The sequence below is a fragment of the Carassius carassius genome, chromosome 46 (genome assembly GCF_963082965.1).
Source record: "Carassius carassius chromosome 46, fCarCar2.1, whole genome shotgun sequence".
NCBI classification, from domain to species: Eukaryota; Metazoa; Chordata; class Actinopteri; order Cypriniformes; family Cyprinidae; genus Carassius; species Carassius carassius.
In genome coordinates this window covers 11,163,039-11,181,259 of record NC_081800.1, presented here as the reverse complement: position 1 = coordinate 11,181,259, position 18,221 = coordinate 11,163,039, and the positions used below count along the sequence as shown (strand labels likewise).

Here is an 18,221-nt window from a genome sequence, read left to right as displayed (position 1 = left end):
AACCCGGGCGGTACGAAAGTGTAAAATCAAAACGTCCGAAAAAAAGTGCCCACCTAGCCTGCCTAGAGTTTAGTCTTTTGGCAGTTCTGATGTATTCTAGATTCTTATGATCGGTCCAAACCATGAAGGGTACCCCTGACCCCTCCAACCAATGACGCCATTCCTCCAATGCCAGCTTGACTGCCAACAGCTCTCTGTTACCAATATCGTAATTTGACTCTGCTGGCGACAAACGATGAGAGAAAAACGCGCAGGGATGCATCTTGTCGTCCGAGGGTGAGCGCTGTGAAAGCACCGCACCTACCCCCACCTCTGACGCGTCGACCTCTACCACGAACTGACGTGACGGATCAGGGGTAACAAGGATGGGGGCCGAAACAAAGCGGGGTTTGTGGTTGGCAAACGCTGCTTCCGCTGCGTCTGACCACCTGAACGCCGTTCTGGGAGAGGTCAAGGCAGTCAGAGGCGCGGCTAGTTGGCTGTAATTGCGAATAAAACGCCGGTAAAAATTGGCGAACCCCAGAAACCTTTGTAGGGCCTTACGGGAATCTGGACTTGGCTAATCTACCACAGCCTTGATCTTCTCGGGATCCATGCGCATACCCTCGGCTGACACGATGTACCCTAGAAAAGGAACAGACTGTGCATGAAAGTCGCATTTCTCTGCCTTGACAAAAAGCCCATTCTCTAACAGCCTCTGAAGCACTCGTCTGACGTGTTGAACATGTTCCTGGAGAGAAGAAGAAAAAATCAATATGTCGTCCAGGTAGACATATATGAACTGATCGACCATATCTCTCAACACATCATTAACGAGTGCCTGAAAGACACCTGGGGAGTTGGACAAGCCGAAGGGCATGACCAAGTACTCAAAGTGCCCCCTGGGGGTATTAAAGGCAGTCTTCCATTCATCTCCCCTCCTGATGCGAACCAAATGATAAGCGTTTCTTAAGTCCAATTTAGTGAAGATCGATGCTCCCTGCAACCTCTCGAAGGCTGAAGATATCAACGGCAAAGGATAAGTATTCTTTATCGTGATATTATTCAGCCCTCGGTAATCAATACAAGGTCGCAGAGATCCATCTTTCTTCCCCACAAAAAAGAACCCCGCCCCCGCTGGAGAAGAGAAGGATCGAATGAACCCGGCTGCTAGAGAATCAGAAATGTATTTCTCCATAGCCTCTCTCTCAGGAATAGAAAGTGAGTATAACTTGCCCTTAGGCGGAGACGTACCTGGCAGTAATTCTATAGCACAGTCATAGGGACGATGAGGAGGGAGAGAAGCAGCCCGAGACTTACTGAACACTTCCTTCAGGTCGAGGTACTCCGCGGGCACGTTACACAGATCCGCCGCCTTCTCCTGCAACACAGACTCAGATACAGACGGACAGGCAGACACAAGACAAGACTCATGACATTTAATGCTCCACTCAGACACCGATTTCAGCTGCCAATCAATCCGGGGGTTGTGTTTGATGAGCCAGGGATGTCCTAAGACCACGGGTGCGTGGGATGAGTCCAGGATGTAAAAGGAGATGCTCTCACGGTGGTTACCAGATACTGTGAGAGTGATGGGTTCCGTGATGGTGGTGATGGTGGGAAGCGTCTGACCATTGAGTGCGTGGACTGCAATAGAACTGGTGAGGGGGAGGAGGGGAACATGATTTTGATGCGCAAAAGTAGAATCCATAAAGTTACCTTCAGCCCCTGAATCCAACAGTGCAGTGCAGTGCAGGTCCAGACGATGCCATCTAAGCCTGACCGGGAGGAGCGTGGAGGTAGATCTGAACGAGGACTTGATAGCGGAGATCCCACCCGACAGTAGCCCCTTCCTTACTGCCGGGCTGGCCCTTTTACCGGGCAGCTAAAGGCGAAATGTCCCGCCGCCCCGCAGTACAGGCAAAGGCCGTGAGATCTCCGCCTCTCCCTCTCCTCCCGAGTCAACCGAGCTCGACCCACCTGTATGGGCTCGTGATCCTGGAATGGGCCGACCGCGTCGTTGCCACTGGCTCGAACTGGAGGTCCCTCCCCAGGGGGAAACCGAGCGGTTAAACACCACCGCTCGGTTCGGGAGAGTCGAGCGTCTACCCGTAGTGCCAGATCGATGAGGCCGTTGAGATCAGCGGGTAGATCCAGGGCGTAGATCTCACGTTGGACACGGTCAGCCAGCCCATGCAGGAACATGTCCCACTGCGCCTCCTCGTTCCATCGGCACTCCGCCGCCAGGGTGCGAAACTCGATAGAAAAGTCTGAGACGGATCTCTCCCCCTGTCTGAAATCCGTCAAACGCCGCGCGGCCTCTCTTCCAGTGGCCGCGCGGTCAAACACCCGCTTCATCTCGGCGGAGAGCGCCGAGAACGAGGCACAACACGGATCTTGGTTCTCCCATACCGCCGTGCCCCACAGTGCCGCCTTCCCCGTTAACAGTGTGAGCGCGAACGCCACTTTGCTTACCTCACTGGTAAACGTGCGAGGTTGCAATGAAAAGTGCATGGAGCATCTAGTGAGGAAAGCCCGGCAGAAGTTTGGCTCACCGCTGTAAAGCTCTGGTGGGGGAAGGCGGGGTTCGGGTGACTGGGCAGCCCCGGATGGTTCCTGGTGGGCGGGCGGCATGGGTGGTGGGGTTGGCGCAGTGGGTTGTTGCCAGTTCTGCATCCGCTGGGTGAGCTCAGATACCTGCGCCACAAGAGCTCGGATCGCTGTTCCCGTATCCGCCGAGCTCTTCTCCTGGGTCTCCAGCCGAGAGATGCAGGAACGTAAAGCCTCCTCAGCCGTGAGTGGGGTGGAGCCTGCTGCTTCCATAAGTGGTCTGATAGTTCTGTGATGGTAATGAATGTGATAGGAAGCAAAAGCAGTGTGAACATATATTTATTGACGACAAATACGGTGAACACAAACTCCGTGAAGACAATGATGAACTCCGTGGGTGATGATGTTATCTCTCGGCTGGGTGGCGCAGTGGCTTGATGGCTGGTGATGACGTGGCGTGAATCTCCCGTGATGAATACAATCCAGTGACGATCAACGGCGAAATAAACAATCCAACACGAACAAGACCAAGACAACCCAACAAGACAGTCCAACATCCGGAACAACTATCAGACAAGAAAGGAGAGAATGAGGTGAGTATATGTAGCTGACGGTAATGTGAGACACCTGGTGCGGGGACTGATTAGCAGCTGATTCCAATGAGCATGATGTAACCACATGAAAGACACCAAATCACAGGACCTGAGAACACAGCCGAACCATGCACCGTGACAATGCTTGAAGAAGCTCATCACAGCATAAATCTGTGTGCAGTCAACCGATGATGAAAACATGGCAGAGATATATAGATCTGACCCTAAATTATTGAAGAAAACTCCTAGAAATCACTACCACAGCCAGATGCACCATGATTTATGTGCACTGCTTTTGGTTGGTGCTGCCCAGAACAAAGCATTGATATATATATAGACCTACAGTTCACGGTGAGCTAGCTATAACTATTCTTTTATTTTATAAGCTTCTTTGTATGTTATTTATGAGAAGCTCTTGGACTTCAGCAACCTTTTCTCTGGAATTGCAGTTGCACTTGTTCATCTATAAGCTCAGCATTTGTGCATTTGTCCAGTAAGAGAATGCAAATCGAAAATTTGAGAGAAAGTTTTACAGTTTTATTTTATGTTGTGATTTTTCAGTTGTTTTTGAATTGAAACTTACGGTGTCCAATCAGTGACATAGCAGTACATAAGTCTTCGGGCATGATATGGCAGCCAGCACACCACAAAGGCAATGACCACAGCACCTGTGGAGAATAAAATAAAAAGAATAGGTAAAACATAGGGATAATAAGAAGTGTTTCCACCTTTGTGCAGTAATATGTGTAAATTAACAGATTTCAAGAGCTCTGCTGGTGGTTTCAGCATGTAATAGTCACATTTGACTCATATTTTTTTTATCCTGACAGAAATGGATTCGTATCTGCCAATTTAACATGAGCCATTTATTTTTCGCTGATCCTTTACTGATCCCATTTCAATTTATCCGCCCCTCCAGGTCAGATCCAACTCAAGCAGGGATTGACTCACTAAACTCTGTTGTGTCTTTGTATGAGGCTTTTGACTATAGGAGAAAGGCTATTGATCTCTCATATAGTGTGGGGCAGTGGTGGCACACAACACATTTGCTTCCTAAATCTGTTTCCTCACAATTTATGCCCATATCATTTTTTTTTTTTTTGGTTAGCTTCAACATTATACAATATGCCTTATTCAAGAACCACAAGCAGAATGAATTTCTGTGTAAGCACTGTGAACAGCCATTCGTATGCAAATTGTCAAACTAGTTAAATATGATAATTTAAACACAGATGGCTTCACATAGCAATTTATTTTGCTTGTGTTTCATGAATAAACCCTAATGCAAATATGGCAGATTATAAATCATGTACAGCTGGATCGAATTTGCGGCATCCCTTCGAATTTGCGTTTATCTTAGGGATGCACCGAATCCAGATTTTTTTGGGTTTGGCCGAATGCCGAATCCACTGTTTAAGATTCGGCCGAATACGAATACTGAATCCTACTCGCATCCTCATTCCATTAACACAGTAAAACACATTAATGAAGTAAACAACGTTCACAGTAGTGTATATTTCATTTTATTAAAAAAAAAAAAGATTTGCAAACATTATGCCAGGATGACAAGTGGGAAAAAACTATTTTGACAATTACCATAAGCCTATGCTTACCCAAGTACAAACCAAAACCTTTCAATAAATGTGCAACAATGCGAAGAAAAGTGTTATTCTTTTATTTTTTAAACCAGAATAGTCAGGGCCGGCCCGCGGCATAGGCGGTATAGGCAAATGCTAAGGGCGCCACTCATCCATAGGGGCGTCAGAATGAGTGAACGAGTGAATTTTTTTTTTTTTTACGTATTTTTTTTTTTAATAGGCTACTATTTAAAAAATTAATTCGAAATACTACCAAATAAAGCAAAAAAAATAAAAAAAGTCCGGCTCTTCAATCTTCCCCCGTCCATCGAGTGCGTGAAGTGCGTCAGAAACAGAGCGCGCGCACGATCAGTTGTTGGTAATTTGTTGTGTAGCGTGCCCGACGCCGCATCCAAGACAGCACTGCTTTTGTTAACACACAGCTCTTAGAAACGGGCCTGGCAGCTCGCGCCAGTTCTAGACACGGTGAAAGTTTCCTGATTGTGACGGAAGGCCGAATTTACATGACACATTATAAATGAGCATAGTCTGCGATAGATACAGTGCCAAAAAGAAGAGAAGAGGATAAAGACAGAGGTAAAGAGATGTAGTGAAAGAACACTTTATTGCATAGGAGTAAGATACTATAATTTCATGGCAGTTATTTTTACCTTAAACTTAATGTTAGCAGTTGTTCTGAGTTCTGAGTCCCCAGACTGTGATTTTGTACAATCATGTCAGTTTTAAGACGCATTTTTTATTATCACTTTTTTATTAATGTTTTACTCTACAGTTGTGCAGTTTTGGGGGGATACAGTACAGGCCAAAAGTTTGGAAACATTACTATTTTTAATGTTTTTGAAAGAAGTTTCTTCTGCTCATCAAGCCTGCATTTATTTGATCAAAAATACAGAAAAAAATTTAATATTGTGATATATTATTACAATTTAAAATAATTTGTTTTCAATTTATTATACTTTAAATTATCATTTATTTCTGTGATGCAAAGCTGAATTTTCAGCATCATTACTCCATTCTTCAGTGTCACATGTGACATCCGGTCTATCACATGATCCTTTAGAAATCATTCTAACATGATGATTTATTATGAGTGTTGGAAACAGTTCTGCTGTAATGTGTGTGTGTGTGTGTGTGTGTGTATATATATATATATATATATATATATATATATATATATATATATATATATATATATATATATATATATATATATATATGCTAAGTCATGAACACAATGACAGGGTGAAATGGGCTGTGATGCATGAGGCGCCAGGTAAAATCTTGCCTAGGGCAGCAAATTGGTCAGGGCCGGCCCTGAGAATAGTAGGCAGTTTTCGTTTATAACAGTAGACAAGGCTACGATTAGAACAGTAGACAAATATTACGAAAAATATTACAGAAGATCACACACATCTCCTGCGTCATAATTACATTAATGTAAAACCTCTAACCTTTCACATGAAATGAGTTTCCTTTAAAAAAAAAACAAGACGCTCTCCATTAACAGGTGACAGCCGGTTGCGAGTGTGGGAACGCATGTCCCCAGCAGTACTGAAAATTCTTTCACTTGGCACAGATGTTGGTGGCACACAGAGGTTGATCTTTGCCATTTTTGCCACCAGTGGAAATCGCTGCCGGTTTGTGTTCCCCCACTGAAGAGGGTCCTCTCTAAGAGGAATCAAAGGCTCACTGAGAAAAACGCTTATCTCCACGTCAGCGCCCAATGTAACTGGCTCTGTATGTATTGCTACAGAATGGTCCTCATGTAAACACCATCACGTTGATTACCATGTACACCATCACGTAATCAACAGCCGTGTGACGTCAACCAGCGTAGCGCAAGCCCAGGGTTCGGTTCGGGTGAAAAAAAAATCTAAGGTTCGGCCGAAACCGAACCCCATCAAAAAGCCCAGTATTCGGCGGAATCCGAATCCGAATCCTGGATTCAGTGCATCCCTAGTTTATCTGCCATTCTCGATCTGTCTGCACATCATGCTTGAATGCGGTAATGACATATTCTGTCTGCGTGAACAGGGTGTGCAGAGGTATGCAGATATATGTTGACAGGCAGGTAGGTAGACAATCACCTATTGCACCTTAATTTTCTATCTGGATCAAACTAGTCACCCATTTGTCACACAGATGGTGTTTTAAATGTTTGTGTGTGTATAATTGTGTGCGTTTGTCTATGAAAGAGAAAGATTCATGGAGGGATTCCTTTTCCCTTCGAAATGTCAGCAGAAATGCCAATTTATATAATATCAACTTTTGTGAATTATATGAACAACAGTCTTTGTGTTTTGTTCGGCTTTTCTTGAATTATTAAATCTTGTCCAGGGTTCTTCTGGTTACCCAAATTGAATTAGTTTTTCTTTATATGAGACTAGAAGCAATTAAAAGATAAACCCCAAGAGAAGGAAGCAAGAGACAGATAAATATTGGCCTCAGTTTGTTTCTTTTGAAATGGCAATCTGTCTCAGTTATCAGGGGTTTCCACCACCAGCAATCACATTATAAGAATCAGAATCAGAATTAGCTTTATTTGCCAGGTGTGCGCAAACACACAAGGAATTTATTTATACATGCAGGTACATACATGCATGCATACATACATACATACACATCTGACATGAGAACAGAAAAAAAACAACAACAAAAAAACAACAACATTTAAATAGTAAGAACAATAAATAATGTGTATGAATCTGGAACAGTAGATTGATTTATTTACAGATTTGTGATTTTTTTTACTCTATATAGAACTGTATAGATAAAGAGATACTATTACATAATCCTTGAGAAGGGAATAATTAAACATGTTGAATGAATTTCAGAAATTAATTACAGAACATAGGTAATAATTCCTGTGCTAGCTGTTTAAGCTGGAGATGGGATGGGGACATTTTTTTTTATGCCTAGATGTTCTAGTGCAGAGAGATCTGTAGCATCTGCCTGAGGGGAGAAGTGCAAACAGGTTGTGTCTGGGGTGAGAGGGGTCTTTGATGATGTTACCTGCCCATTTTTTAACTCTAGAGTTGTACAAGTCCTGAAGACTGGGGAGGTGCACACCAATGATCCTTTCAGCTGTCCTAATAGTCCGCTTCTTAAATCTGATTTGCTGGCTGGCTCAAACCAGACAGTTACAGAAGAGCACAGAACTGACTCAATAACAGCTGAGTAGAACTGTCATCTGTGGCTGTGGCAGATTAAACTTTTTCAGCCGATGAAGGAAGTACAACCTCTGCTGTGGCTTTTTCACAATGGAGTCAATATGAATGTCCCACTTCAGGTCCTGAGAGATGATTGAGCCCAGGAGCCTGAATGACACCACTGCAGCCACAGTGCTGTCCATGATGGTGAATGGGGAGAGGTGGTTCAGAGACAGGGACAATGGAGGTGGGTTCAGAGACAGGGTCAGTTTATTCTGAAGGGTGTCCGGGATGATGGTGTTGAAAGCGTAGCTGAAGTCCACAACAAGATCCTTGCATAAGTCCCTGTTTTGTCCAGATGTTGGAGGATGTATAGTGAAATCCCATATTGACTGCATCATCCACATAACTGTTTGCTCTGTAAGCAAAACTGGAAGGGTCTAGCAAGGGTCCACTAATTTGCTTCAAGTAGGCCAACACTAGTATCTCAAATGACTTCATGACCACAGATGTTAAAGCAACAGGTCTGTAGTCATTAAGTCATGAGATTTTTGGTTTATTGGGTACAGGGATGATGGTGGAACATTTGAAGCAGGAGGGGACTTCACATAGCTCCAGGGATCTCTTGAAGATCAGTGTGAAAATGGATGACAGCTGGACAGCAGCACAGGCTTTGAGGCTGGCTGGATTTCTTTTGATAATTTATTAAGATGCATAAAAATATTGAGCAGTAAAATAATTACGAAAGCCAAATTTGCTTATCAGAAGTCTCTGCCCCCAGTACTCACATTATCAAAGTAAAAAAGTTCATATGGTTATGTAACATTTTTTGTAAAGGTTGCTCTGCTCATTTCAGCACACTTTAGCAAAATGGCTGACTGCTTCAGGCAATTTGGCTGTAACTCACTGCGGTTAATTCAAATCCTTCAACACTTTAAATGATCTTGTTTTCTTTGATGAATTTCATTTTCTCTTCATTCCACCAGTCTATCTCCTTATCTTATCACTAATGGAGCAGTTAACGAGTAAGTCACTCTGTATCTGAATGTTAATGCCTCATGATGCTGTTGGCTAACAGCAATGGATGAAATTCTAGAAATTCAATCATGAATACAATTTTGTCTGATTAACTTTGAAATGAAAGGCTCAATGAAAGCATTTGGGTACACGCATGTGATATATGTATATATATGTGTGTGTGTGTGTGTTTCAGAAGGCAGTCAGACATATTTATTCTCAAAGCCTGGCTGATTCCACTCCTCCCAATTGCTTTGGATTTATAAAGAAACATAGATCAGTGGCATCACACAGAGGAGGATTATGGTCTTTACACAGCAACAAACACACTGACTGCCTCAGACAGCGCTGTGGACACAATAAATGATGTGTACAGCATGCAAACACACTCTGCCTACAAAATAATGCTGTATTTTCAATGTGTATCAGGAGCTGTGTGAAACAAAAAACTAGTTTATCCATCTCATGTTTCTGTACCAGTCTGTGCTGATTTCCTTTGAATTCAATAGATGCATTAACAAATTCACAAATGACAAAAATCTTGCCTGGTGCTGTGCTTTGATAAAAACTAATTAGTTCTATTATTTTAGGTTGCGAATATGGTAATTAGACTGTGCTATTGAGTATTCTGTCCATTCAGTTTTGCATCCAACCCACTTGCATTAATTGTCAGTCTCATTTAGCAGATTAAGACTTTAATTATTCATGGAGCTTGTGTCAGGCATTTTTGTGCAAGAACAGCTAATGATATACAAAATGGTGTGTATTATCTTGTGAGCAGCAATTACTGTCATCTGAAAAGGACCAGAGATGGTTATTCCTCTTCTCAGTCAGAGAGACACTTCCTGTCACAGTTCTTGCACAGGGTCAATGGGCACCTAATTACATTGCAAGCCAATGAGAATAGATCTTCCTCTATTTCACTCTCTCTCAAATGTGAGTCCAAGTAATGATGTCTTTCTACTTGCTGTTTGACTTTGTCTCTCCTAAATGCTGTCATGTAGTCACATGCCATCCTTAAGACATTTTTTTCTTAAATATACAGTCACTTAGAAGGAACGGTAAGAGATATTCCATCAAGGGTGAAAGTTTTGTAAAATTAAAATTAAACAAATTATCTTATCCACATTAAACCTAACTTGACATCAGGAAGAATGAGACGAAACAGAGAAACTTTATATGGGACACACACTTCTTTGTGGCAAGGACAAAAAGTAACACTAGCTAATAAATTAGGCAGATAATTATAAGAGTGCAACACAATAAAACAAAGTAGTTGCAGACTAATCATAAATATTCAGAAAAATGTCTAGATCATCACAACAGATTAAAAAGTGTGTGTATATATATATATATATATACACCCCTAATTTCTTATTATCTTTTTCTTTCTCTTTTTATCTCTTTAATTTAATTTAATTTAATTTTGACAATTAAAAATTAGTTTAAGATAAAATAAAAACACAGATGAGCACACACTTGTCTTGATTGTATTAGATTTAAAAAAGGAAAAATGTTTACTGTGGTTCTGTGTCCCTACAAAACTCACTAGGCCAACTGATGTCTTTCTCTTATTATTTTTCATTTAAGAACTTTGCATACAGAACATCATTAGAACTGCAGATTTACTGCTATGAACTTCTCTAGATGTTTCACTTAGTGCCTTTGGATCCAGTTAAAGAATGAAAGTGAGTAATTCTGATTCTGATCTTTAACAGCACTCCATGTAAATTCAAATTCAGCAGATGTAGAAGTGAACATTATATAAATTTAGAAAAATAGATAAGAGCACTCCCAACACTCTCTGACCCTGTACGAACCTGCCGGGCAAAAGAAAGTGTCCTCTGCAGAGTCTTTCAGTCAGCAATTTGCTGGCTCTTACATCAACTATGGATCACCTCACCCACTCACGCTGTGACTCTGACAGATGAAGTATTTTAGGGGCAAACTGCTTGATTCTAAGCAAGCTCTGCGGGATCTATTTAGACACTGCATGATTGGAGACAGTGAGAAAAGAAAAGGTGAACTACCTATAATGGGATGTGGAATTAATTGACTGTAGTAAGGTCAAATGCGAGAGAACAAACATTTCACTTGGAAAAACAAATGCTTAAGGCTGGAATACACTAAACTATTTTAAAATCTGAACAGATTTTAATACACTAAGCATTCTACAATTACCGACTTTGGAAATAGTCACAGAGGAAAAGTGGCCATCATACACTAAACAGTGTATTAAAACACTACCTAGGATACGCTACACTATCAGATAAATTAATTCTGATTACAACAACAAACTCATGCAGAAATGTACGCCTTGTTGCTAGAAGCTTGACAAATGAAAACAATGTGTGTTTTAAAATTAGCTGAAAAACTCAAACATGTTTGATATCCCCTGACTGGATGGAATCAGTCTGGAGCTAAAAAAAAAAATCAGAGTCTGTGACTAATCATACACTATGTGATTTTCTAATAAATCTGTCAGCTCAAATCCGCAGACTGGCTCTGACTTTCAGCAACTAGCATATACTCATCCAAAGTCTTGTAGTGTATTCCAGCTTTTATATACATTAATACTTATATCCACAGACTGCATTTTAAAACTGATATAATGGCGTGTGCGGATTCTTGCCAAAAAGAAGTACCTTTTAGCATACTTTTAAAAAGAGTACTTATGGATAATAAAAGAATATTAATTTTTGGATGTTTAATTGCATTTTAATTGTTAATTGCAATTAAATGAAAACATATTACCGTTAACATTTTAACTGAACTACATCTTTATCATTTAATAATTTATTATATTGTCTTTTAAAAATATGTACTGACTGAATGCAATGACAATCATTTTGATAAATTAAATGTATATAAATTTAATTTTTATTGGAACTTTAATGTCATGTTTATAAATATATTTGAAACAATGGGCAACAATGGGGAAATGAAGTTCCATTTCCTAAATATAAATATAACATTAAATAACAAAATACAGTTGAAATTATAATCAAGTACTTTACATGTTCTTTAGTATGTTAGTCAAATTCCTTGAAGCATTACAAAGCATTATGATTTAGAATGTGGAGAGTAAACATAATTTGCAATACACACATGCAATATTCAGTTTTTATTTGCCTGTAAAATGAAATAAAATGTGGTTGTTATAATATAGGGATATTCGTTAAAGGCAGTACATAATATACATCTTTTGGGATAAACATGCATGTGACTCAGCCTTCTCCTGTATTTTATAAATGAAATGATTTTCAACTGTTTCACTGTGAAGAGTTTATGGCTATGTTTGTCTATAGCAGGGGTAGGCAAGTTCGGCCCTAGAGTTCAGTTCCAACCTTGAAAAAGAAAACCCTCACCTGTCTTTAGCCTCAGTAATCCTGAAGACATTGATGGGCTTGTTCAGGTGTGTCTGATTAGGGCTGAAGCTGAACTCTGCTTGACTACTGCGGCTCTCTAGGACCAAACTTGGTCGATAGAGAGATTGCATTGGGTTAAATGAAACAACCATGCTGTTAATAACGTTCTGTTCATTGATCAACACAATCAGTGGGACATTGTACAACACTTATCATGATAATAAGGTCACAGACACAGACACAGGCACACACAAACACATACAAAAATCTCCTTTATTTGAAGCTATAGCTCTTATAGAGCCCGAGCCTCAAGAATGTTCTGACCAGGGCTGCATCCGGAAACTGCAAAATGCTGCCTTCAGAGGATGCATTCCAAGGTAGGAAGGCATCAAGGCACGTCCGAATTCAATCTTAGCTTCAGTTCATGTCTCCTGAGATGCCTTCATCTGGCCGATTTTTGGCAGCATATGCTGTGTCTGAAACCGCTCCCTATCCACTATATAGTGCACTATATCGGGTGTCAGCCATTTTGTAGTGCTGTCCGAATTCTGAGTGAACGACTTCATTCCCTACATTCGTCCACTACTTTTTACCCACAATTCATTCTGATTTCGATTGTACAACCAATGTCCACTCGTTGAAGCACTATTTCACACAATCCAACACGGAGTAGCGTCGAGCTGGAAGCGAGAGTGGGAGCGAGCGAGTTTAAATGAGAGATGACATTTACATCTTTATTATTTCTGCTTGAACGTTTATTTCATACATTATATTAAAACATGTTATGTTGACAATAACTCAGTTTAATATTTTACTAATTGGTGGCATCGTTGTTACCTTACAAAAATGATGATAATTTAGTGAATATTCATTCTGATGTAAAATTAACGGTCGCCTCAGGACACTCTACAACCATCTTATCTGAGCTCAAAACGGTGCTTGAGCGAGTGTCAAGATACTAAAAATAATAAATACATAATTATGAACATATGTTTATTTTTGTTCTCAGTATTTTAATAGCATTTAATGATTATGAACATAAAAGCATTACAAAAAAATTATTATATACCATCAATGAAACCACAAAGCTGACACGGAGGTATGTATAATTGCAATATAAAGTCATTGTGAATATTATTGCTATTAATATTATTTTCTAAAATAAGGTAGATGTAATATAATATATATTTTCTGTCCAAGATTCTAGAAAAGGTGGTATCCTCACAATTATTTTCCTTCTTAGAGAAAAATGGTATATGTGAGGATTTCCAGTCAGGATTTAGACCGTATCATAGTACTGAGACTGCTCTCCTTAGAGTTACAAATGATCTGCTCTTATCATCTCGTGGGTGTATCTCTATTCGTTTTAGTGGATCTTAGTGCTGCATTTGACACAATTGACCACAACATTCTTTTGCATAGACTTGAACACTTTGTTGGCATTAATGGAAGTGCATTAGCATGGTTTAAATCGTACTTATACGACCGCCATCAGTTCGTGGCAGTGAATGAAGATGTATCATATCGATCACAAGTGCAGTATGGAGTACCTCAAGGCTCAGTACTAGGGCCGCTACTCTTCACGCTTTATATGTTACCCTTGGGAGATATCATCAGGAAACATGGTGTTAGCTTTCACTGTTATGCTGATGATACTCAGCTCTATATTTCTTCGTGGCCCGGTGAAACACACCAATTTGAAAAACTAATGAAATGCATAGTCGATATAAAAAACTGGATGACAGGTAATTTCTTACTGCTAAATTCTGAAAAAAAAACAGAGGTGTTAATTATAGGACCTAATGGTGATGGTGGCTCTGTCAATTCTTCGTCATCAGTTAGGAACCTAGGTGTGCTATTTGATCGCAATCTTTCCTTAGAAAGCCACGTTTCTAGCATTTGTAAAACTGCATTTTTCCATCTCAAAAATATATCTAAATTACAGCCTATGCTCTCAATGTCAAATGTAGAAATGTTAATCCATGCATTTATGACCTCAAGGTTAGATTATTGTAATGCTTTATTGGGTGGTTGTTCTGCATGCTTAGTAAACAAACTACAGCTAGTCCTAAATGCAGCAGCAAGAGTTCTTACTAGAACCAGGAAGTATGACCATATTAGCCCGGTCCTGTCAACACTGCACTGGCTCCCTATCAAACATTGTATAGATTTTAAACTATTGCTTATTACTTATAAAGCCCTGAATGGTTTAGCACCTCAGTATTTGAATGAGCTCCTTTTACATTATAATCCTCTACGTCCGCTAAGTTCTCAAAACTCAGGCAATTTGATAATACCTAGAATATCAAAATCAACTGTGGGCGGCAGATCCTTTTCCTATTTGGTGCCTAAACTCTGGAATAACCTACCTAACATTGTTCGGGAGGCAGACACACTCTTGCAGTTTAAATCTAGATTAAAGACCCATCTCTTTAACCTGGCTTACACATAACATACTAATATGCTTTTAATATCCAAATCCGTTAAAGGATTTTTAGACTGCATTATTTAGGTAAACCGGAATCGGGAACACTTCCCATAACACCCTATGTACTTGCTACATCATTAGAAGAACGGCATCTATGCTAATATTTGTCTGTTTCTCTCTTATTCCGAGGTCACCGTAGCCACCAGATCCAGTCTGTATCCAGACCAGATGGTGGATCAGCACCTAGAAATGACCTCTACTGCCCTGAAAGACAGCGGAGACCAGGACAACTAGAGCCTCAAATACAGATAACCTGTAAATACCTTGTATCAGAGGACCACCAGGACAAGACCACAGGAAACAGATGATTCTTCTGCACAATCTGACTTTGCTGCTGCCAGGAATAGAACTACTGGTATCGTCTGGTCAGAGGAGAACTGGCCCCCCAACTGAGCCTGGTTTCTCCCAAGGTTTTTTTCTCCATTCCGTCACCGATGGAGTTTCGGTTCCTTGCCGCTGTCGCCTCTGGCTTGCTTAGTTGGGGTCACTTCATCTACAGCGATATCATTGACTTGATTGCAAATAAATGCACACACACTATTTAACTGAACAGAGATGACATCACTGAATTCAATGATGAACTGCCTTTAACTATCATTTTGCATTATTGACACACTGTTTTCCTAATGAATGCTGTTCAGTTTGCTTTGACGCAATGTATTTTGTTTAAAGCGCTATATAAATAAAGGTGATTTGACTTGACTTGACTATAAAAGTACATATGGCAATGTTTTTGCAACAGCTTCAAGTCTCACGTGCAGTGTATACATCACCGTCCCAATCCGCTCACTTATTTGTTCACTCCTTCCCGATATAGTGAACTCAACTGCCATACATTATGCAGGGATTAGTGAATGAGTCAATGAGTGAGCGATTTCGGACACAACAATAGATATATCCTTTGCTGCCTTTGATATCCCACAATCCTGTGCATTCCATTCTTTGACAGTTAAGTCAAAAAATACAGATGGCATTGGAAAGTTGCAGTCAGTCATCAGTTTATGTGTAAATGTATTTTTTTGATCAACGTTTTCCACCAAAGCTCTCTATATTTTGCTGTAGATCAGTAAACCATAACTGTGCCTCAGAAGCCTGTCCAAAATCAGTTTAATGAGGTGCCTTCATGCAAAAATGCTGCCTCCAAAGTCATTACCTAATACGACAGCGAGGCAGCAAGTCACCTGCCTATGTTTTCGGATGCAGCCCAGGTTTGTGAGCTGGCAACATCACCCGTCCCCATGGCAGTACTAGTGGAGATTGAGGGCCTAGATGGAAACCCCACCCACACTCCCGCCACTAAGGGTGAGCTGCAGCCAGTTTCTGGGATGTATTCTAAGGAACTTATGGATTTCTTTAAGATGGACTTAATAGACTGGTTTGGAGAAGTATTACCATGTGCCCCTGGATCTCCAGCGTCTCCTCCCAGCCCTAAATCTCCTGGGTTTCCGCTGGTTCTGCCCAGCCCTGAAACTCCTGCATCTCCGCTGGTTATGCCCAGTTCATGTCCTCCTGTGTTCCCACCAAGGCTCCCACTCCCTCCTCCTCCATACCAGCCAGCCAGTCCATTAGCCCAGTCTCTGCTGCCTCTGGAAAGCCCTTCAGCTCACCTTCAGCACTCCATTTCTAGTGGGTTGGTTGTGCTTCGGGACTTCCTATCACCAGCTAGCTCAGGGTTAGAGGATCCCCTGTCTCCGCCTCCAGCCTTTGAGACCCGGACCCCACCTCGACCCTCCAACCCATTGGCTCCTCCTTGGCTCCTGGCTCCCTCATCCATCCGGCTCCACTTTGGTCAGTCGTCAACCATCCGCCGCCTCGGGACTCCACTCCTCTGGCTTAGCCTTGTCACTCTGTCCCTCTAGCTCTGTCAGGCTCCTCCTTTTTTCTGGCTCTATCCTCAGTTGCTCCGGCTACACCGTGGTCTTCCGGAGGCCCACCTCCGCCTTGGTCATCTGAGCCTTTAGCTACTCCTTGGGCCCTGTTTTAATGATCTAAGCGCATGGTCTTAAGAGCACGGCGCAGGCGTTTTTGAATCCACTGATTCGATGACAGGAAAAACTGTCTGTGCTGCCGTGCTTTGGTCTAAAAAGGTTGTCCCTATTCTTTTGGGTGTGTTTTAGGGCATAACATGCAATAAACCTATCAGAGTCTCATCTCCCATTCCCTTTAAAGGGATACAATAAAAATTGTCATTAATTACTTACTCCTATGTCGTTCCAAACCTTTAAAAGCTTTGTTCATCTTCAGAACACAATTTAAGATATTTTGGATGAAAACTGGGAGGCTTGTGACTGTCCCATAGACTGCCAAGTAAATTACATTGACAACGGTCCAGAAAAGTATGAAAAGCATCATCACAATTGCCCATCTGCCATCAGTGGTTCAACCGTAATGTTATGAAGTGATTAGAATACCTTTTGTATTCATCCAAAATATATTAAATTGTGATCCGAAGACAAACTAAGCTTTTACGGGTTTGGAACGACATGGGTTTAAGTGATTAATGACAAAATTTGGGCACAAATGCATTTGCTATTTAAACAACATGGAGCAGGATGGGAAAATGAGAACTGCATCAGGCTGAAACTAGCAAGAATGTTTATGCTGCATTGCACCAGGAGTATGACAGGGCCCATTGTGTGAGCAATCACATGCAAATTTATCAATTCAATTATCAAAATCTATCAGACATGCATGTATATTTCATAAATATCTGACACGGAATTGTTGTAATTAGGGGTGCACGATATATATCGGCCAATGATTAATGAGCATCTCGTCAGTAAAGCCGGTTATCTAATCGCCGTTAGATTCCATCAGGTGCATGATTTCACATAGAGCAGCTGTTACTGTCAGGAACGTGAAGAGAGAGAACTCAAACAAAGACGATTCGTGCAACAGTATATTTGGTACAATAGAAAATCCTAAAATAATCCAACGTGTAGTGACACACACAAACTAAAACCTGGTGTAACAACTCCAGAGCCGTCCGTACAGACACGTTTTTTTTTTGGTTCTAACCTTCCACCCCTTTACAACCCTACTTGCCATTGTAATGAAACAGAAATCACAATTCACAAAAACCAACCCAGACGATTTGGTCACACACTAAAATATATTTTTTGCTTTTCTACAGTAAACTTACAAATTCACACTCTATGTCTTTACTGTGAATACATAGAGCAGCAGCAAGTGCTGAGGTTGTCATGGCAACTAGATTCATCCCACGTGAATTAATGTATATTTTTGCTGCGCTAGAAATAAACACATGGAAAATAATGCACTATAAATATATTGACAACAGAATATCAAAGTAGGCTTTTAAATCAAGAATAAATCAAGGAGTGAATTTCTCACTCATCGCTTTAAAATAGATATCTGTTGGGCATTTTTGAGTTAAATGCACAATAGCAGGCACACCAACACTTACAATTTAGTAACTTTTACTGAAATTGTCAGATTAAGCAGTTTATATTATAAAA

General features: G+C 40.9%; 1 protein-coding gene across 1 annotated transcript in view; it reads right to left on the bottom strand.

Annotated features, from left to right (window-relative positions):
• LOC132129616 (neurotensin receptor type 1-like) overlaps nt 1–18,221 on the bottom strand; it is a 68,071-nt gene that overhangs the window by 13,890 nt on the left and 35,960 nt on the right. The window contains exon 3 of the mRNA XM_059541256.1: nt 3,706–3,790. Within this exon, the coding sequence (XP_059397239.1) occupies nt 3,706–3,790 (85 nt within the window). The remainder of the gene's footprint in view (nt 1–3,705; nt 3,791–18,221) is intronic.